The 22,060-nt window shown below is 44.9% G+C and overlaps 1 protein-coding gene across 1 annotated transcript in view; it reads left to right on the top strand.

Annotated features, from left to right (window-relative positions):
- The window catches only part of SMPD3 (sphingomyelin phosphodiesterase 3), a 130,672-nt gene that overhangs the window by 93,108 nt on the left and 15,504 nt on the right, over positions 1 to 22,060 (top strand). Inside the window, exon 4 of the mRNA XM_035120570.2 lies at positions 13,463 to 13,538. Within this exon, the coding sequence (XP_034976461.2) occupies positions 13,463 to 13,538 (76 nt within the window). The remainder of the gene's footprint in view (positions 1 to 13,462; positions 13,539 to 22,060) is intronic.

Genomic DNA, 22,060 nt, shown 5'->3' with positions numbered 1-22,060 from the left:
CTCCATTTTTAGCAGACTATGGATTATCCTTTTTTTCTTTTTCTTTCTTCAGTTGCCAGGTTAATAACTTTCCTGGTTTATTTTGCAAATTCAAATCTTTTTTGTTTCATCGCTTTAATTTTCCTTTCTATATCTTGGTTAAATAGCGTAGAGTATTGTCCTTGTAATTGCTCTTTATTACCTGTGGTGTTTTTTTTTTACTAAGTACCTTCTCTTTTTTGTTAGTTCCTTTAATACCTCTTGGATCTTCTCTATCAAATTGTAGTCTGAGATTGTTCTCGGCTGTATATACCTTTTTCACCCTCATCCCCAAATCTTTGGAATCCCACACCATATCGATTCCACTTGATTAATTCTGAGAACTTGAATGAAATGTATACTGAACTGTGGCGCGTGGGAGGGCGCCCTCCACGCCCTGGGCAATGTGGACATAAGCTCTGCCACTGGGAGGTGCCTTATTGTCTTCTTGTGGTTGTTTTATTGAAGGACTATTAAACATTCTGGCATATTTGGATTAAGAGTGGGATATAATTATTTTTAATGACTAAACATCAAGAAAATATAATGCAAAATAGGTTTGTTTGGTTTTTTTAAAAAAAAGCACAATAAAATATGCAAGATGGAAGGGATTATATATGCTGTGCATTTTGCATAATGTGTGCACGTCATGCAATTCTGCTTTCTTTCTGCCTGACTGTGTTAAATTGTATTTGTTGTTGCTATGGAATGAAACACAGCCCTGCCCAGGAGAAGGATGTTTTAAGAACCTAGGAAATCATTACATTGGACCATTGGTCCATCTAGCTCAATATTGTCTACATTGACAGGCAGGAACTCAGACAATGATCACTTCCAGCCCTACCCAGAGATGTCAAGGATTGAACCTTTTGAACCTGCAAGATACTTTTTCACTGAGCTACACTCCCTCCCCAATCAGGTTTATGCTGCCAAAATTCCACACATATTTCCTTTCATTTAGACATTTTCCTGCTCTAATTGCCCTGTTGAACTGCTTAGTAGTTGCCTTTTTAAAAAGTTTCTTGAGCATTTTGACTTTCTGCTATATGGAATATTTTGGGTTGATACTATTCATAGTCATTTGCATCAATGTATTACGTTTTAATGTATTATTTAGAGTTTTGACGTTTTTAAAATGCAAATGGTGTTGAGATTTTTTAAAAATGGCAAATTGATTAAATAAATAAATAAATAGTCTAGAATGTGTGAATTAGGGCAGCTTGCTTTAAAGTGCAGGCTGAACAAAATTCCGAGTGGTGACCATCTTTTTAGAAGGTTTTTTTTTCTGGAGCAGTGTCAGAATAGACTAAGAATTGTAGCATTAAAAAACCCAAAAAACCTCCAGAGGCTTCCTGAACATTTTTGGGAAAATATTCTAAGAGTTTGGAATCTCTATATTCAACCTGATCTCTGCTGTTTGCAAATCAAAAGGGCAGAGCTATTTGCTGAACTCTCCTCCCATCCGTTCATAGTGACTCCCTGCCTCTTTTCCACCCGCATTTACAAAGTTAGTAAAATTTCAGTTGTTTCTTTCCTCCAGGCAAATGAGTCTGGTGTTTCATTTGCCATAAGCCAGGCCCCCAGCAAAGTGGGCTTCTCTGGCCTGTATAAATTGTGGCAAATTAATAAAATGTGTGTCATCTTTCTTATTTTGCCTTCTGCTTTTGCTACTGATGGGGGGGGGACAAGGAGCTAGGCAGTGGATCCTAGTCCATTCAGATGAATAGGGCCACTCCCCATCGACCTCAGTCTTCCCACAGTGTGAATAAAAATGCATGTGTTAGTGAAAAACAGCATACGAATGTACATTACAGTATATAAAGGAAAATTGTTCTGCAAACGTGTGGATAAGTGAATTTGAGATTGGGGGAAATGAGAAGCAGAGAGAAACCAAAATGTCGCCCATCCCTGGTAAAAACGCATCTCAGAGAGAGAGATGCAAAAAGAGCTGTTGTGAAGGCAGGGAAGAAAAGGCAGGCATTATGATCTCAGTGGCCATGGACTTTGCCCGTCTCAGTGGCCATGGACTTTGCCAAGCATTCCAAAGGAAGTGAGATAGTAGTAATGGGGGATTTCAACTATCCTGATATTTGTTGGATGTCAAACTCAGCCAAGAGCATAAGGTCGAACAGATTCCTCACTGGCCTTGCAGACAACTTCATTGTCCAGAAAGTGGGAGAAGCAACAAGAGGATCAGCCATTTTAGATCTGGTCCTAACCAATAGTGATGACTTGGTTAGTGGGGTAGAAGTGGCAGGATCATTAGGTGGGAGTGACCATGCTCTTCTGGAGTTTATTATCCAGCGGAAAGGAGCAACCAAGCATTCTAAGCTCCAAATTCTAGACTTTAAGAAAGCCGACTTCAGAAAACTTAGGGAAACGCTGGGTGAAATCCCATGGACAGTAATACTAAAAGGGAAGGGAGTTCATGATGGTTGGGAGTTTGTTAAAAGGGAGATATTAAAAGCACAACTTCAGGCAATACCAATGAGACGGAAACATGGAAGGTGCCTAAAGAAGCCAGGCTGGCTATCTAAAGAACTTTTGACTGAGTTAAGATTTAAAAGGGATATGTACAAAAAATGGAAAAAAAGGGGGGAAATCTCCAGAGAGGAATTCAAACATATAGCCAGCACGTGTAGAGACAAAGTCAGAAAAGCTAAAGCACAGAATGAACTCAGGCTCGCCAGAGAGGTTAAAAGCAACAAAAAGGGCTTTTATGGGTATGTCCGTAGCAAAAGGAAAAACAAGGAAACAGTCGGGTCACTCAGAGGAGAAGATGGTGAAATGCAAACAGGGGACAGAGAAAGGGCAGAACTCCTCAATGCCTTCTTTGCCTCAGTCTCTCCAAGAAAGAAAACAACGCCCGACCTGAAGAATATGGAGCAGATGATTCAGCAGGGGAAACACAGCCCAGAATAAGTAAGGAGGTAGTACAAGAATACTTGGCTAGTTTAGATGTATTCAAGTCTCCAGGGCCAGATGAACTACATCCAAGAGTATTAAAAGAACTGGCAGAGGTGATTTCAGAACCACTGGCAATAATCTTTGAAAATTCCTGGAGAACAGGCGAAGTTCCAGCAGACTGCAGGAGGGCAAATGTTGTCCCTATTTTCAAAAAGGGGAAAAGAGAGGACCCAAACAATTATCGCCCAGTCAGCCTGACATCAATACCAGGAAAGATTCTAGAGCAGATCATTAAGCAAACAGTCTGTGAGCACCTAGAAAGAAACTCTGTGATCACTAAAAGTCAGCATGGGTTCCTGAAAAATAAGTCATGTCAGACTAATCTGATCTCATTTCTTGACAGAATTACAAGCCTGGTAGATGAAGGGAACGCTGTGGATGTAGCCTATCTTGATTTCAGCAAGGCCTTTGACAAGGTGCCCCATGATATTCTTGTAAAGAAGCTGGTAAAATGTGGGCTAGACAATGCTACCATTCAGTGGATTTGTAACTGGCTTACTGACCGAACCCAAAGGGTGCTCATCAATGGCTCCTCCTCATCCTGGAGAGTAGTGACTAGTGGGGTGCCACAGGGTTCTGTCTTGGGCCCAGTCTTGTTCAACATCTTTATCAATGACTTGGATGATGGGCTTGAGGGCATCCTGAGCAAGTTTGCAGATGACACCAAATTGGGAGGGGTGGCTAACACCCCAGAGGACAGGATCACACTTCAGAATGACCTTAACAGATTAGACAACTGGGCCAAAGCAAACAAGATGAATTTTAACAAGGAGAAATGTAAAGTACTACACTTGGGCAAAAAAAATGAAAGCCACAAATACAGGATGGGAGACACCTGGCTTGAGAGCAGTACATGTGAAAAGGATCTAGGAGTCTTGGTAGACCACAAACTTGACATGAGTCAGCAGTGTGATGCAGCAGCTAAAAAAGCCAATGCAATTCTGGGCTGCATCAATAGGAGTATAGCATCTAGATCAAGGGAAGTAATAGTACCACTGTATTCTGCTCTGGTCAGACCTCACCTGGAGTACTGTGTCCAGTTCTGGGCACCACAGTTCAAGAAGGATACTGATAAGCTGGAACGTGTCCAGAAGAGGGCAACCAAAATGGTCAAAGGCCTGGAAACGATGCCTTATGAGGAACGGCTTAGAGAGCTGGGTATGTTTAGCCTGGAGAAGAGAAGGTTAAGGGGTGATATGATAACCATGTTCAAATATATAAAAGGATGTCATATAGAGGAGGGAGAAAGGTTGTTTTCTGCTGCTCCAGAGAAGCGGACACGGAGCAACGGATTCAAACTACAAGAAAGAAAATTCCACCTAAACATTAGGAAGAACTTCCTGACAGTAAGAGCTGTTCGGCAGTGGAATTTGCTGCCAAGGAGTGTGGTGGAGTCTCCTTCTTTGGAGGTCTTTAAGCAGAGGCTTGACAGCCATCTGTCAGGAATGCTTTGATGGTGTTTCCTGCTTGGCAGGGGGTTGGACTGGATGGCCCTTGTGGTCTCTTCCAACTCTATGATTCTATGATTCTATGATTCTATGATTCTATAAACCCAGTTGCATTGACTTTACTGTGTGGCGCATCTGTCAGTTTATGAGCTTGGGGAGCTGCTGGCTCACCTCCTGCCCAAGCTCTTACTTGGACTTTTGGCTGTACTTTCCGTCCCTTGTTCTTTATTGGCACCGCAGCAAACAGTTTGTAGGTGCCGAACGGGGAACTCTTTCACAACGGAATGCAATAAATCTCGGAGGACTCCAAGACCTGGGTCCCATTTGCCAATTAAGCAAGCCGTGCACTCCAATTCTTAAAGGACGCTTTCTTGAAAATGGTGTGAGGGAATGGGTAGGGAGAACCTCTCTCATGATATGAGAACCCACTGGGGCCACCCAGTGAAGTTGAAGCTTGGAAGCTTCAGGGCCGATGCAAATAAGCACTTATTCACTTAACACACAGTTAACCTTTGGAATTCACTGCCACAAGATTCAGTGATGGTCATAAACCTGGGTGGCTTTTAAAGGGGGTATAGACAAATTCATGGGCGGCGGTGGTTAAGGCTATCAGTGACTACTGACCACAATGGCTTTGTTCTTTCTCCATGGTTGGAGGCAGCGTGCTTCTAAATACCAGTTGCTTGGAAAAACAAACAAACAAATGAATGGAGGAGAGAGAAAATATCTGTGCCTGGTACCAAAATCATAACAAAGCAGGTACCAGGCAGGCCTCCCTGGAGAAAGCATTGCAATAATAAGGGGCTATTAAAGAAAAGGCATGTTCTCTTGTTGCCACCCGCTGGACCTCCCTTGGAGGTGGCACTCAGAGGAGAGCCTCAGATTATGGGCAGGTGACAAAAGGTAGGGAAAGATACGTGGAAAGGTGGTCCTTTAGGGATAGGGATTCTCTCTGGCTTTCCAAATAGGGCAGGGGTGGGCAGCCTTTAGTCCAGGCATCCCCAAACTGTGGCCCTCCAGATGTTTTGGCCTACAACTCCCATGATCCCTAGCTAACAGGACCAGTGGTCGGGGAAGATGGGGATTGTAGTCCAAAACATCTGGAGGGCCAAAGTTTGGGGATGCCTGCTTTAGTCTAATTTCAGAATTATTCTGCATGTTCAGACCTTTTGCAAGTGTTTCATTCATTCATTCATTCATTCATTCATTCATTCAAGTATTGTATGCCACCAAAACACACACAATATAACATGGTGATGTATTAAACACCATAAAAATAGTACAATATGATTACAGGGACTGACTGATAAAAAAAATGTAAACAAGTGCAGAGGCCTGTCTACATAAAAAAGGCCTCCCTGAGACAGCTGAAAGTCAAAAGTGAGGGTGCCTGTTGGGTCTATGTTGGGAGAGGGTTTTGGAGCCTGAGACTGGCAGGCTTCTGTGGCACAAGGGACAACCAGCAGCCTGCTAGGTAAGGAGAAAGGGGAGGAGAAAGGGGGGTTCTGGAAAGACACAGTGAGAAAGGGGGTCTGCCCACATTGGCCCTTGGACCAGCCCACCACTTGGATCTGGCCTCCACTGGCAGATAACCTCCACCCTTAGTGCAGGGGTAGGAACATACTGAACATCAAAACAGAAAGGTGCCTTGTACCAAGACAAAGCATTCTTGATCCATCTAGCACAGTTTTTATCTGCTCTGATGGGCAGCAGTGTGTAAATCTGGATTCTTTTACTGTATGGGGCTTTCATAAAATTAAAAACAAAGCAAAAAAGAAGAAGCCAAACCTCTCCAAAATTTGGGCATCATTCATGTCACTGACTCCCTTCAGCATGTGCATATATTAAGGATTAAGGGATTAAAAAACCAGTCTGCTTCCAGCTGCCCAAAGCTGAGTCATTGATTTATGACCCATCCAGGCAAGCTGGTAAGCCTCTTTTCCAGCTACTATGAGGATTGATAGACTTAATTATCAACTCCCAAGTCTTCACTAAGATGGGATGGAGGGACTTGTTTACTGCCAGGACTCAAAATAAAACAAATCAGTAAATCTTGCTCAGATCCTCTAGCCTAGCTAGAAAGTGCACTGGAGCAACATTGGTGCCATTTCAAAAATTCTCGTGCAAAGCATTTTATTAAGCATGCTGGGTGCAAAGTTATGGGTGCCTAAATCTCATTGATCACCATAAGATTTTGCAAGCCATGCTGTAGTGTGGTCTGTCATGAATTCCAAACTGTCTTGTTTGCTTGTTGTTCTTGCAATTCCATTGCTCAAGAACTAAAGAGTCATCAAACTAGCTCCATCAGCTCAATGAAGTTTTAGACTTATTTTTCTTCAGCAGCAGCCTCGCCACTCCCCATGGCGAATCACAAACTGAAGGGAGTGTCAAAAAAGGCAAGTATGGTGTAGTGATTAGAGCACCCATCCCCAGCCTGTCACCTTCTGGGTGTTTTGGGATACAATTTCCACCAGGCCATTCTGGGTGGAGGCTAATGAAAGTTGTAGTCAAAAACATATGCAGGGAGCCAGCTAAGCAGGTTGGGATCTGGTCAGTTCCTGGATGGGAAATCCCCAGAAAGCCTCACTTTGAGTTCTGCTAAGGAAGAAAGATGGGGGTAGCGTTTTTATTTATTTTGAAAATGAAGCTAGGAGTTGTTCCAAGAAAGAAAAAAAGAAAGAAAGAAAGAAAGAAAGAAAGAAAGAAAGAAAGAAAGAAAGAAAGAAAGAAAGAAATCCAGAATTGAACAGGGCTAGTGTAAGCCTTGTGTGTGAACTGTGACAAGTCCCACTGTGTTGCCTATTTACAAGTACAGATGGACAAACCATCAGAGGTTTAGTAACCATTCTAGGGTTTTGCAAGCACCTCGTACTTATTTCTGCCTACATACCTGTCCTGGGAATTTCTGCATCAGCTTTTAAAAGCAGCTTCCCATTTATTCCTAGGCAGTAATCTAAATATTTTATATATACACACACAGCCTCTGCTAATGCAAGACTTGGCTGGAATCCACACATTCTAGATGCACAAGAATCTTAAGAGAAAAGCAACAGTGGGCAGCTCTTGCTTTTGACTATTAAGCAGAATAAGGTAAGGTAAAGGGACCCCTGACCATTAGGTCCAGTCGTGACCGACTCTGGGGTTGCGCGCTCATCTCGCATTATTGGCCGAGGGAGCCGGCGTATAGCTTCCAGGTCATGTGGCCAGCATGACAAAGCCGCTTCTGGCAAACCAGAGCAGCACATGGAAACGCCGTTTACCTTCACGCTGTAGCGGTTCCTATTTATCTACTTGCATTTTGACGTGCTTTCAAACTGCTAGGTTGGCAGGAGCTGGGACCAAGCAACGGGAGCTCACCCCGTCACAGGGATTTGAACCACCGACCTTCTGATCAGCAAGCCCTAGGCTCAGTGGTTTAACCACAGCGCCACCTGGGTCCCTTATTAAGCAGAATAGGCCCTCCTTTAAATAAGAATGTGATTAGCTATCTCATTGTTTCCTGCTTTTCTTTATTTCTGGGAATCACCATCGTAGAGATAATGGGGCATTTGGTTGCCACCACATTCATTCATTCATTCATTCATTCATTCATTCATTCATTCATTTCCTTTACCTTTCAGAGGTACCTGGCAACAGTTGCACATAGGGATGATTGGACCTATAAAAGTCTGATCTGTCCCAGTTTTCAGAGAGGATGGAACTAAGTCTGCCTCATCCTGTTTCCAGGCAAATTTGTAATGGAAAATCCTTTAAAATCTGCCTGGAAAAATGAACAAGAGGGAGGTATCAGAAAATTCAAGGGAACTCCCATGGTTTGCCGAAGTATACAAAATATTTGTTGTTTAGTCGTTTAGTCATGTCCGACTCTTCGTGACCCCATGGACCATAGCACGCCAGGCACTCCTGTCTTGCACTGCCTCCCGCAGTTTGGTCAAACTCATGTTCGTGGCTTCGAGAACACTGTCCAACCATCTCATCCTCTGTCGTCCCCTTCTCCTTGTGCCCTCCATCTTTCCCAACATCAGGGTCTTTTCCAGGGAGTCTTCTCTTCTCATGAGGTGGTCAAAGTATTGGAGCCTCAGCTTCAGGATCTGTCCTTCCAGTGAGCACTCAGGGCCAATTTCCTTAAGAATGGATAGGTTTGATCTTCTTGCAGTCCATGGGACTCTCAAGAGTCTCCTCCAGCACCATAATTCAAAAGCATCAATTCTTTGGCGATCAGCCTTCTTTATGGTCCAGCTCTCACTTCCATACATCACTACTGGGAAAACCATAAGCTTTAACTATACGGACCTTTGTAGGCAAGGTGATGTCTCTGCTTTTTAAGATGCTGTCTAGGTTTGTCATTGCTTTTCTCCCAAGAAGCAGGCGTCTTTTAATTTCGTGACTGCTGTCACCATCTGCAGTGATCAAGGAGCCCAAGAAAGTAAAATCTCTCACTGCCTCCATTTCTTCCCCTTCTATTTGCCAGGAGGTGATGGGACCTCCTGGATAAAAGCATAAATTGGGGGGGGAGGACCTCAGAACACCCAAGTGGGGGTAGAGGATGCTTCATGGCCACACTGAATGTTGACTGAATGCTGGAAGCTTGGAGGAGAAAAGAATGGAATGGAGTATCATGGACAAGAGCACAGCCAGCAACGCTGGCTCATAGCTGCCAAGTTATCCCTTATTTTGCTGAATAGGCTTCCTCGCGAGAAAAGGGAAAACTTGGCAGCTATGCGCTGGCTGGAACCCTGAACTGGAGCACTATTAACACAAACATTTTGCCTTGTATTTCTTTAGCATCTGGCATTTGATGCCCAATTATTTCAATGATTGTAGTGTTGCCAAATGACCAGGAAAAAAACAAACTGTCGTGCCCCTCTACCTTTAAACAGATGTGTGTTGTTTGCTAAAACCTGCAGGTTAAATTCTTTTGCACAGAGCTTAAATCAGGTGGGGAACCTCAGGCCTGGGGAGCTTAAATCAGGTGGGGAACCTATCCGGCCCTCTGTAGTTTGCCAAGGCCACACACCCCTCACTGGCTTTGCTTCACACCCAGTGTATTTTTGTCTGACTGGAATGTACCCTTGAAGTCTTATAGTGCTGCTTGTTTGCTTGCTTGCAGGAAAAGAGAGGCACTTGTGAGAGTGCGTAGAAATTAGCTTACCGTATAAGGGTAGAATTTGCATTAGTTGCTCCACCCAGTTTTGCCTCTGGTCCCACCTCCCACTAACATGTGGCCCTTGAAACAGTTGCCTAGAATGGAATCTTGGGCTGAAAAAGGCTCCCCCCCCCCGCTTAAATCATCACCTGCTGATTGCTGGACCATAGTGTGCTTTTAAAGGGACAGCTATGGCTCAGCACCAAAATTGACAACTCTACAATATTTGTGTGCAATGGCATTTAGTTTTTGGCAAGGCATTTAGTTATCATGGTTAATCACCTAGCCTCTATTTTGTCCAGTATTTCTTCCTTTTTAAAGCCATCTAAGATAGTAGCTTACTCCACATCTTGAGGCAGAGAGTTCCACAAGTTGCTGTGTTATGCCACCAGGCACTCCAAGCCGTGAGGGTGGATGGAAGGAACCAGTGAGCGATTAGAGCTAGTTCCATTAACATTTCATACTTACATTTAATTCTCTTTTAGCATGCTTAAATAATATATTAACATAGCATAGCTGCTTTGTAAAAGACAATAAATCTCTGCAGTCAAGAGGGCAAGAATGCCAACTCATAAAAAGGGATTTCTGTAAATCTTGTTCAACCCCAGTTTGAAGCCAAATATGCAGCAGGCAGGCAGCACATCGGAGAGAAGAAAATGCATTTCCAAAGCTTGGAGGAGAATGTGCCTTTTGGTCTTGCCCTCAAGTGTCCTTGAAAGGCTGCACCTGTGTTCTCAACTTAGCAAGAGGCAAGCTGGCAAGTCTTTGTTTTTGAAAGTGTATTGCATAGGATTTACTAGCATTCTGCAGTTACTAATGAAATGCCTACCAGAGGGTTAAAAGACACAAGAAAATGAGGCTCTAAGGGATAAAACATAAAAAAGCAGAGCACTGGCTGTTGCGTCTGGTCCATCACGGTCCAGCATCATGTTCTTATGGTGGCCAAACAAATGCTTCAACAGGAAGTCCGCAAGCAGGAGCAGAGTGCAACAGCTCTGCCCTCCCTTGCAATTCCCAGGGATGGTATTCAGAGGAAATCATTTGCATCCTTTTTACAAAATGAAACTGTTAGGTGCAGAGGGGTCCAATTTTCATTGCAAGTGTACAGAAGGAAGGGGTGCCACTTTCTTTATCCGTTGTGGCCCTGAGAAAAATCTCCCCTACGGACAGCCCTGAAAGAGACACTCTTACTGTTGATCGCTGGGTGCAGCATATCATGTTGTGCTGGGCAGAAGGCTGCCCACCCTTTTCAAGAATTGTGACCCAGCCCTGTGAAAAAAGCTGTAGTTTTTCTTGCGAGGGGCAAGGAAAAGAAATCCTCTGGGGTGTTGGATTTTGGCACAGAACCTGCCTTAATTTTACAAGTCTGGTGAGGGCTGGGCGTGAATTTGTCCTTTAACTTGGGGGAGGAACCATGCTCTCTGCACAGCTGTTAATAATAATAATAATAATAATAATTTATTTATACCCCGCCATCCCCAGTCAAAACCGGGCTCAGAGCGGCTGACACCAGTAAAATTACAATAAGACATAAAAGAAAGAAAAACAATTAATTAAAATATGGGTTAAAATACAATCTAAATTTAAAATTTTAAAATGCAGCCTCATTTTAAAGTAGCCCAAATCAAAACCATAAGGGAGGAAAACATAGGGGTCAGACTGAGTCCAGCCCAAAGGCCAGGCAGAACAGCTCCGTCTTGCATGTCAAATCCCACAGGGCCCTGGTCTCCTGTGAGAGAGCGTTCCACCAAGTTGGGGCCAGTACTAAAAAAGCCCTGGCCCTAGTTGAGACCAGTCTAGCCACCTGATGGCTCGGGATCTCCAAAATGTTGTTATTTGTGGACTTTAAGGTCCTCCGCGGGGCATACCAGGAGAGGCGGTCCCATAGGTATAGTTTCACTGGCTGCCCCCTGCTTTGTGAAATGCACTTCCCAATAGGACCCATTTGTGCCTGAGAACAATGCAAAAATGTAGAAGTAAAAGGGGAAATAAATCTTCACATCGCTTTCAGTTGTAAGTGGCCACAATGGCTTTCCCCTTGTCCTTGTCTGTGTAAGGTCCTACAAATCTCACCTGGAGCAAGAGGAGGCAGTGCAATTGGGTAATTTTAGACTCTAGAATTAATGGTCCTATTGGGAGGGTGGTGACTAAGCCTGCAAAGGTATGCTCCTTGTTGAGGTTTTTGATTGATTCTAGGTTCTACCAGCATTTCTGTCCATCTCATTGTTCTGCAATGAAAGATCAACTTGAAATCAAGAGCGAATGTGAGGTGTGCCTTCCGGCAAGATCACTTCCTAAGGCTACCCCCCCCCCTCAAAAAAAAGACCCTTGGAGTAGTATAATGTGCCTGACTTGTTGGGCACAGGGTGAGCCTGGATAATGAAGTCAGAGCAGGTGCAATTTTGGTGCAAGTTTCACCCTACAAAAGAAAAGGGTTGTCGGGGAGTAGAGAGAGGAAAATGGTAGCCTTCCTGCCATCACAGAACTGTAAGAACATAAGAGGAACCCTGCTGGATCAGGCTCATTTACTCCAGCATCCTGTTCCCAAGGGGGCCAACCGGATGTCCCTTATGGGATGCCCACATGCAGGAGAGCAATAGAAACACTCCTCTCTCCCTTGTGATTTCCAGCAAACTGATTAAGAGTGGAGTTAGACTGCAGCTACTTTCAAGCCTTCAGCAAACCTTGAAATGAATGACTGAGTGAGGTGTCTTTGCAGGAGAGTTCATCAAGCATCTGGGGCGACATGTTGCCTGTTTGGTTCCTGCGTGAAAAGGTGGATTATAGATACTTTGCCACTCAACAGAAATCTTTTAAAGTATATACAGTACTACCTTGGTTCTCGAACGGCTTGGCTCCCAAACAAATTGGCTCCCAAACACTGCAAACCCGGAAGTAAGTGCTCCAGTTTGTGAATGTTTTTTGGAAGCCAAACGTCCGACGCGGCTTCCACTTGAGTGCAGGAAGCTCCTGCAGCCAATCGGAAGCCGCGCCTTGGTTCTCGAACGGTTTCGGGAGTCGAATGGATTCCCAGAACAGATTAAGTTCAAGAACCAAGGTATCACTGTAGTCAAAGATACTCAGTGGAAAGGAAGTTGTAATGCAGGATCAACCCTGGAACCGTAGGAAAGAAATGTTGCCAAGCCAAATGTTAAGAAGAATAAATGAATGAATGTTTGTGTCAGCCATTGGCCATAGCAATAAAATAATGCCTGAAAAGAGCCCTGCTGCTGGATCAGGCCAAAGGCCCATCTAGTCCAACATCCTGGTCTCAGGTGCCTTTTCTGGTCCAAAAGCAAGACCTGAGTGTAACCAGACCCTCCCCAGCAAGTCCACCCTGACCACCATGGCTAGGAGTCCTTAATGAAGTTCATTTAAGGTTCACCTATTGTTCTCTTCTCATGCTCCCACTGCACACACATCCTGCGCATGTCAGCCATACAATCAATGATAGTGAGGATGGGCTCTCAGGCTCCCCTCTGGCAAAGAGGAGAGAGCTGTGTCTGTGTTCTGGATCTTCTCCCCTTTTTGTTGCACTGTAGTGCAAGGGTGCCCCTCCAGACGGTATTTGTGTGGTAACATTGGGGAAGCACCGCAATACAACCAATAAATCATATGTGGATGGTCCTGTATAAAGCTATCATTAATGCACTATTATTGCATCAAGGGCATGTTGCAAAATACACCTAAAAAACCCCCAAGAAGAACAACCAGTGCCTCTTCTCTTTATAGGTCTACTCTGAGAACAGTTCTGCTTACCTAAGACCTTTGCTACAAAAAAAAAAATAGTTTGCATGTTTCCCCTGCAATTAATAGGTTTTGATCCTGAAAGGTCTGATGGTGATCCATTAACCCTTCTGTTCCTCTCTTATATTCCTTCCAGGTGCAAGTGGGAAGTACACCTCAGGACCAAAGAATTGTGGGATACATTTCCTGCACTCACTTGCAAGCTGTGGCAGGTACTGTACAGATTGCTTCCCCAATCTTTGTTTTGCTTCTTTTGCTACTTATTGTAGAATAGAGATAGAAAGAGTGGGTTTGGCTATTCTCTTCTCAATGGTCTCTTGTCAGTACTTTGACCATCTTAGCTGAAAATGTTGCAGACAGGGATGGGTTGTACATTAACCTAAGTCAGGGGTGTCAAACTCAAATTCATTGGGGGCCGCATCAGCAGTTTGGTCACCCTCAAAGGGCCGGTTGTGTCTGTAGGACTATGTGTCCACTCTTTATTATCATAAATTATTGTCACTGCATTCAATTATTACTGTTTTTTGTAATAATGTAAGCTCATTCCCGCCCCCACGCGGATCACATTCCTGCGTCGTGGCGCATGTGTGGGAGGGGATGTAAACGAGGGAAATTTGAACAAAAGGTGGGGATCGACGGCTTCCGGGGGGGGGGGGGCTCAACTAAACCTTTGGCAGGAAGGAGAAAGCCACTGCTGGGATTAAAAACCTGCAGATGGAAAGAGGGCTTCCCTCTCCCGCTCTGCGCACACCCAAACCCCGCTAGGCAGGATGCCACACGCTGCAACCCACCCCATGCTTTGGAGAGGGGCAGGAACATGCGGTGCAGCGCCAACTCCCTGCTTTGCTTTTGCATCCTCCCTCCTCAGTGCCAGAGTCCCTTCACCTGGCGCTGAGGGAGGGCAGCGGATTTCCCGAGGAGGAAGGCGGCGTCAGCCCCAGCGGATGTGCATCTTCACCTCAGAGCTGCTCTTCCCCCCACCCGCGCTGTTGTCGTCTTCGCTGCCGCCTCTCCCTACCGGGACTGCAGGCAGAGGAGACTTGAAAACCTCCCCCCCAAAAAAATTTCCCCTCCCACCTCAAACTGCGAGGCGACTCCATCTGGAGCCCTACATCACGAGGGGCTGAGAGGAGGCGGCGGCAGAGCGGGAAGAGCAGGAACCCGTGCCATCGCCGCCGCCTCCCTCCCGGAACTGAGAAGCCAAAGGGCGGCTCGGGGTGGGGGGGCAGAGCAAAAGCCAGGCACCCTCCCGAGTGTCTATGAGGAGAAAACGGGGGAAGAGGGAAGAGAAACTCGGCTGTTGCGCTTCGCCTACTTCCCCCTCAGGCTCACTCCGCGTCCCTTTCGCCCGCTCGCTCGCCCACCTCCCGGATGCAGCCGAGGAGAGGAAGGGAAGTGGCGGGCGGCGGCTCCCCAGTGCCGCCTCACTCGCTCTCGGGGACAACAGCAAAGCCCGCCAAAAAAAAAATCCAGCGCTGCTCCGTCCCAGCACCAACTTTGCCGGCGGCGCCTATACGGCTTTCCTACCTCCTCGGCGGGCTTCCTCCTCCTCCTGCATCTCACTTCCCCGTCTGGCCGCTGTGCCACCGCCTCCCTCAGCCTCATTCAAAATTGAAATTCCCTGGCCAAGGCCGTCAGCGCGGCTCCAGCGCCCCGGCCTCCGCCTGCAGCCCCGCCCCCGGTTTTGACCCTCGGCCAATCGCAGGCTCCAGAACTACTGTCAGTGGTTATTGTCGGCGGCGGCTACGCGGGCCACATGACGAGGTCTGGCGGGCCGGATTAGGCCCCCGGGCCTTGTGTTTGACACCCGTGCCCTAAGTTATTCTGCAGAGCCAGGGCAAGCAGGCAGACATCAGGTCTGCAAGAGCTATTGGAAGCCTAAGATCCGTCGAGAGAGGGCCAGGTGCTGAAATGCTGGCTTCAAGCAGGGTGGGAATTAGAGAGGAAACACATTTAGAAATGAATTTTAAAAGAAAATAGATTGAAAATACATATTTAAATACAGATTTCTGTGAGGGCTTTAAAAAACATTGATAGGTGAAGGATTGGGCAGACATATGAGTGAGTAGATACAAAAGTGTCATGAACTAGAAATAGATAGAGGCTGCAATCCTCTGTTTGCTCATCTGTTGCTCATGCTGGTAGCTCAAGGGTAAAGGTAAAGGGACTCCTGACCATTAGGTCCAGTTGTGACCAACTCTGGGGTTGCGGCGCTCATCTCACTTTATTGGCCGAGGGAGCCAGTGTACAGCTTCCGGGTCATGTGGCTAGCATGACTAAGCCGCTTCTGGCAAAACCAGAGCAGCACACGGAAACACTGTTTACCTTCCCGCTGGAGCGGTACCTATTTATCTACTTGCATTTTGACGTGCTTTCGAACTGCTAGGTTGGCAGGAGCAGGGACCAAGCAACGGGAGCTCACCCCGTCGCGGGGATTCGAACCGCCGACCTTCTGATCAGCAAGCCCTAGGCTCTGTGGTTTAACCAACAGCGCCACCCGCACTCAAGGGTACCAACATGAATAAAATATGGGGGGAGGTAAACCCCACCCCACATAATTGATCACAAGACATGGTGCACACACACAATTTGAAGGGCAATGCTGATCAACTTTGGGGAGGCCCAGCCCCCTTAAATAATTTATTGGGGGGACCAGAAGGACCTCTGCCCCTGGGAATTGGCTCCTATGCGCTGGTTGGAGCAGAATCTGGGAAGCTTGCAAATCACTGCACCAACCTAGAGTTGGCACAGGAGTTGAGCCCAAATTGGGTCTAGTTGCTGTCACGGGGTGGTAGTCGGTCTGCCTTGAGATCCCAGCAGATCCCAGGCCTGCTCTGCCCCTCTGTCCCCAGATCCTGATGCCCCATACATTTGGCAGGCAGACTAGTGAGCTCCATGCTGGCAGAGTGACATTGGACAGAGGCCAGCAGAAGCTGGGGGAGCTCCATCCAATTCAACTACCCCCAAGCCAGCACAAAGGAGCTTGGATTGTGGTGTGATTCACTCCATGTGAAACATGGTTTACTGAACTCTCCTTGGCCTCTCTTTCCACTGTTCACTGGATCTTTCCCATTACCTTGTTTCGTGTAAATCTCCAGCACAATACAACTGTAAAAAAATCATTTTATGATGTGGAAGGGGAAAACCACCATGTTGAGTCATTTCATGGCCACCTGAGAGTATCCAGAAAGAGACCAGGGCAACTTTGTTTCTCTACCAACCTCATGTCAGCAAATAAACTTGCCATCCTCAGCCAATCTGTGTAATGGTTGATAATCCAAATATTATTTAAATCTTATCTCAAGATAAACATTATGTCATCTGGTAAAGCTTTGGGGTTAGCCTATAAATTTAAAAGCTTTGCCCTCCCCGCTGCCACCTAACTTCTACAAGGAATGGTGGCATTGGTGGGAAACACCTTATAGACCAATTCTCTTTATAGCGCTCAAATAAATTCAACTTGTCAACCTTTCCTCTCCCAGCATAAACTGTTAGCAGAAGTCTAGGACTCCTAGTAAAAATACTTCTCCTGTATATACAACACTGGAGATGGAACATTCTAGACTTTGTTTTGTAAAGAGCTGATACAAAAGAGTGAGGGGTTGGAATGGACATGTTAACAATACCAACTTTGGGGTACAAAGGTTGAATGTGGTTCTTGGGTTGAAAGAGGAGATAAGAAGGCGATAAGGGTCAAAGGTGACTGTGGGGTTGCGCCACTCATCTCACTTTCAGGCCAAGGGAGCCTATGTTTGCCCACAGACAGCTTTCCAGGTCATGTGGCCAGCATGACTAAACTGTTCCTGGAGCAACAAGACACCTTGGCGGAAACCAGAGCACACATAAATGTCGTTTACATTCCCGCCACAGCAGTACCTATTTATTTGCACTGGTATGCTTTCGAACTGCTAGGTTGACCTTCTGATTGGCAAGCCCAAGGGGCTCAGTGGTTTAGCCACAGCACCTGATGAGTAACAGGCCTCCCAATATATTTTTGATCCAATTCTATTCTTTGTTTTGCTGATCTTATGCATGATATGAAACAGACTCTGGTTTTGTTGTCTTCTCGATACACTTCTTCTGTAGCAGGGATGTATCCATTTGGTACCTTCCCTATATTGGGCCAATGCCCCATTTGATCCAGCACCCTGCTCTCACCGTGGCCAATCAAGTGCCCTAATAGGAAGAAGCCCAAAAGCAGGACCTGAATGCAACAGCACCCTGCGCACTTGTGATTCCCAGCAATTGCCTTTCAGAGGCATACTGCCACCATCGATGGAGGGAGAACCTTGCCATCATGGCTAGTAGCCATTGGAGAAACACTGAAACAGTGGCATTCAACTCTAAAGTATTAAAGTATTGAAACAAATGTAGTACAGTGGTACCTCGACTTTAAGAACGACTCGACAACGAATTTTTCGACTTACGAAAGGGGGTAATGGCTGCACGCTTATGAATGTCTTGACATCCAGAAAAAACCCGTGGCAGTTTTAGATAGGATTTAGATAAATTTTTCAACTTAGGAATTTTTAGATGGGGTTGCTTCGAATTACGAATTTTTCCGTTTTCAGTGCATTCCTATGGGAAATCGCGTTTCCAAAGGCGTTTTTCGACTTATGAATTTTTCGACTTATGAAGGTGCTTTCGGAATGGATTAAATTCGTAAGTCGAGGCACCACTGTAATAATAATACAGTCATACGTCGGTTTAAGTACTCCTCGGTTTGAGTATTTTCAGTTTAAGTACTCCGTGGACCTGTCTGGAACGGATTAATCCACTTTCCATTACTTTCAATGGGAAAGTTCGCTTCAGGTTAAGTATGCTTCAGGTTAAGTACAGACTTCCGGAACCAATTGTGTTTGTAAACCAAGGTACCACTGTACCCAGGTGTGATATTATGGCTATTTGTGCAGCTTGTACAATACTGTTCATACTGTTCCCCATCCCCTGCACTTTAGCCAGATTCTGGTGGATTTAGTTTTGGACCATCTGACAGAGATTTAAGGCAAGGAAGAAGCATGGCGAGAGAGGACTGGAGTAATCCCCTTTCACCCCATCAGAATGTCTCCCTTTAAGGCTTCCAAGTTCCTTTCCTGTTTGTCTTTCATATGTGTGCTTCATATTTCCCAGCTTATCTATCACACTGTATTCAAATACAAGAGAGCTTATGTTTTAAAAGCTTAGCTGTCCTTCAATAAATCTCTGTTCATTTATGGAACAAAACAGAATGACCTGAGTTCATAACAGTGGAGTTTCCTTGGCTGTGCTGGTTATCTCATCCAAAATATTCCTAAAAAATGAGGGATGGAACATGGTGGCAGAAAAGGAAAGCTTGAGCCACATAAAAGGTGCCGGTCTGGGATGTGTTTTTGTCAAAGAAAGCCTATTTGGAAATGTTTTGAAACATACAAATTGATGGTCCCTGAAAGTAAGCCTGGCTCCAATTTAGAATTCAGAGGTGTACGTGCAACAACTCAAGTTGGCAGATGCACCGGTGCTGCGTTTTGGGAAAAGAAAAAGAAGTAGCGGAAGAATAGTGTTTGAGACGGTGGAGGCAGCAGTTAAAGCAGAAGTGGAGACCCTTTGTCAGCCCAAAGACACCGGGCCCTTACGGATAACCTCCTTGGAGCTGCTCTTAACTGAGAAAATGTGTCGGAGGTGATTTTGAATTGAAAATCATGAGCAGGGGGAAGACCCACCACCAACAATGAGAAAATCTATCCATTTCAGTTTCTCATTTTCCCAAAACTAAATTCCATTATCCACATTTCCACATCAATTTGCCATCCCCCCCAAAAAACCCAGAACAAATTTCCCTTAATATACACATTTCTGCAAAGCAATTTCCCGTAATAAAATGCAATTTTGTATGTTACTGTCATTAGCATGTATTTTTTGCACATTTCACACCAGCATATGCATTTTTTGTGCACTCGGTTGGTGAACTGTGTTGCAAAACTCAGAGAAATGTGGATTTTGAAGGATGGCTGTTCTTGCGGGTTGTTTTAGAAAGTGTGGATCTGGTTGGTTCCCCTTTAAGTGCAAACTATAAATATAAATCTCTTATACACAAACCACACAACCACATGCTTTAAATAAAGGGGTGACAAAACCTCCCAGCAAAGAGCAAAAGAACAAACTCCACTCCTATGCATTTAATATGGGTCAAGTAAGTTTTACTCAGAGTAGACCAATTGACATTAATGAACATTAAGTTAGGCCCATTTGTTTTAGTTGGTCTGCTCTGAGTAAAACTTAGTTTAACACCACCCAGTATTTTTATACAGCCTTGCAGGGCAAGAAACCTTGTCAAATGAAATCATGCGCAGCAGCAGCAGCAGCAACAACAACAACAACTTATTATTTGTACCCCGCCCATCTGGCTGGGTCTCCCCAGTCACTCCGGGTGGCGTCCAACAAAGATTAAAAATACATTAAAATGTCACACATTAAAAACTTCCCTAAATAAGAACATGATATGCAATTAACTAACTGAGCAACATGAAAACATTTTCTTTCAATTAAAAATATCAAGTAAATAGAATAGATGTTTCTTTCGTTTGAATAAATAAGCAAAAATATCGCAAAATAGTCTATAGGAATTATCCACTGGAAATCAGAAAGAAAAGCAGAGCAGGATGTTGGTTACAGCCAGTCTGGTGGAAACTTACAAATCAGAACTAGGAAATCCACCCCAACCCTCTGCCTCGTTCAATTATACTTGATTCAAAAGTGATCCGTTGCATTCTTCACGGTAATTTCGTTTGATTTGCTACTTGAGTTGTAGATATGAATTTTTAAAATCACTCCTATTATGTTTAGCACCAACACTGCGTGTTCAGATTAAAAAATAAAATAAAACCAGACAACAACACAGCAACTCAAAAATTAAAAAGACCATTTTCCACTGAGAGTGTCAGGGCTCTCAGAACCCAATTCACACTTTTGAGGAAGCAAGTCCCATTTAAGTTAGAGGGCCTTAACGTTTGAGTAAACTAGCTTTGTTTGCTAGCAATTTGGCCTTTACTCAAGAGACATGTTGTTTCTCAAGTTGTAGATCCAGGCTGGAGTTGGATTTTTTAAGTCCGGGGAAATCCCATTGCCCCTTGTGTCACTTCACATCTCTGAATCAGGTTTCAACCTTGGCCCTCCAGATGTTTTGAGACTACAATTCCTATCATCCCTGACCACTGGTCCTGCTAGCTAGGGATCATGGGAGTTGTAGGCCCAAAACATCTGGAGGCCAAGGTTGAGGAAGCCTGGTCTAAATCAATGAGCTGCAGTACCTCCTTCTGGCCATTTGCAGTTGGGGGAATCAAAGAGCAGGAAATAGTAGTCAGTGGCTTCCTCTTGTGGAGAGTTGTTCTGGTGGCTCAGTGAATAAGGCACATGACACACTGGGTAGCTAAAAGTTACTCATTCAATATCCCCTTGTGCCTTCAGTCACAAATTTTGTAGATCTATATTTTTTTCCTTGCCTAAAACCAGCCGACAGATATTGAATAACTGAAAACACTAGATGGGAAGCAGTTCAGCCTGAGCTAATGAAAACATATATAGCATGTCGCATACATGCGTGCCGTTATTGGTGATTCAAAAGGGAAATTTCCAAGCCAGCTCCAAATTATCTTTGAACAGAATGGTGTGAATGATGGATGAGGTAAGAAAGTCAAGCAAGGATGTTTACGGCTTGTGCATCACACAGACACATCGTGGCCATAAATCAAATTGCAAAAGTGAGGGGCAGCTACCTGATGATGCAAACCTGGCAGAGCCCTTGGAGAGTATCAGTTGGACCTCACTAGATAAACAAAGGCATATGTGAAATCTCCCCCTGCCCCTTTCCACTGCATGGAATGCTGCTGCCGCCAAGTGTAGGTGCTCAGTTTCCATTTATAGCTGCACAACCAAAAGGACTTTCTCCCCTACCCTTTTGGTAGTGCACCTGATTTGCATACAGAAGGTCCCAGGTTTAATCCCCAACAACTCCTGATAGAACTGGAGAAATCTTGCCAGTCAGCATAGGTGATACTGAGCCAGATGGACCAACGGCCTGGCCCCATATAAGCAGGTTCCTATGTTCCTTATGTTGTGCAGAGTACTTTCATTCTTTTGCACAAACATGCTCCCTTGCCAAGAGCAGTTGGAGGAGCCTTTGCGAACATGGGAAGCTGCTTTATACTGAGTCAGATCATTGGTCCAAATGATTGGTCCAATTGTTGTCTACACTGACTGGCAGCAGCTCTCCAGGGTTTTCAGACAGGGGTCTCTCTCATCCCTACTCGGAGATGCCAGGGACTGAGCTCTTTGGTCCTTACCCAACAAAGTTGCCATCTTAATCCCATGATCAGATATAGGAAGCTGTCTTATACTGAGTTAAACCATTGGTCCATCTGGCTCATCTAGAGTGGGTAAGAAGTATTTAAAATAAAGAAACAAAGAAAGTTGGCCCATTGGCTGTCATTGAAAATGCTTTTAAATCCACATTCTGCTCCAGGGATGGGAAATCTGTGGCTGTTCAAGAGATGTTGGACTCCAGCTTCCCTCAGTCTCAGGAAGAATGAACAATGGTCAACAACCTTTCGAGGGTCATAGGTTCCCATTCCTGTTCTACACAATACTCACATTCTTCTATTCCTTTTTTTTAAAAAAACAACAACACCTCTTTACATTTGAAGGAACTCCAACGTGTTTATTTTAGAATCGCATCTTATGGTCTAGTAGCTTAAGATAC

This window comes from Zootoca vivipara, chromosome 6 (genome assembly GCF_963506605.1).
Source record: "Zootoca vivipara chromosome 6, rZooViv1.1, whole genome shotgun sequence".
Lineage (NCBI taxonomy): Eukaryota > Metazoa > Chordata > Lepidosauria > Squamata > Lacertidae > Zootoca > Zootoca vivipara.
The sequence above is the reverse complement of the archived record's forward strand: the minus strand, read 5'-3'. Positions and strand labels throughout refer to the sequence as shown.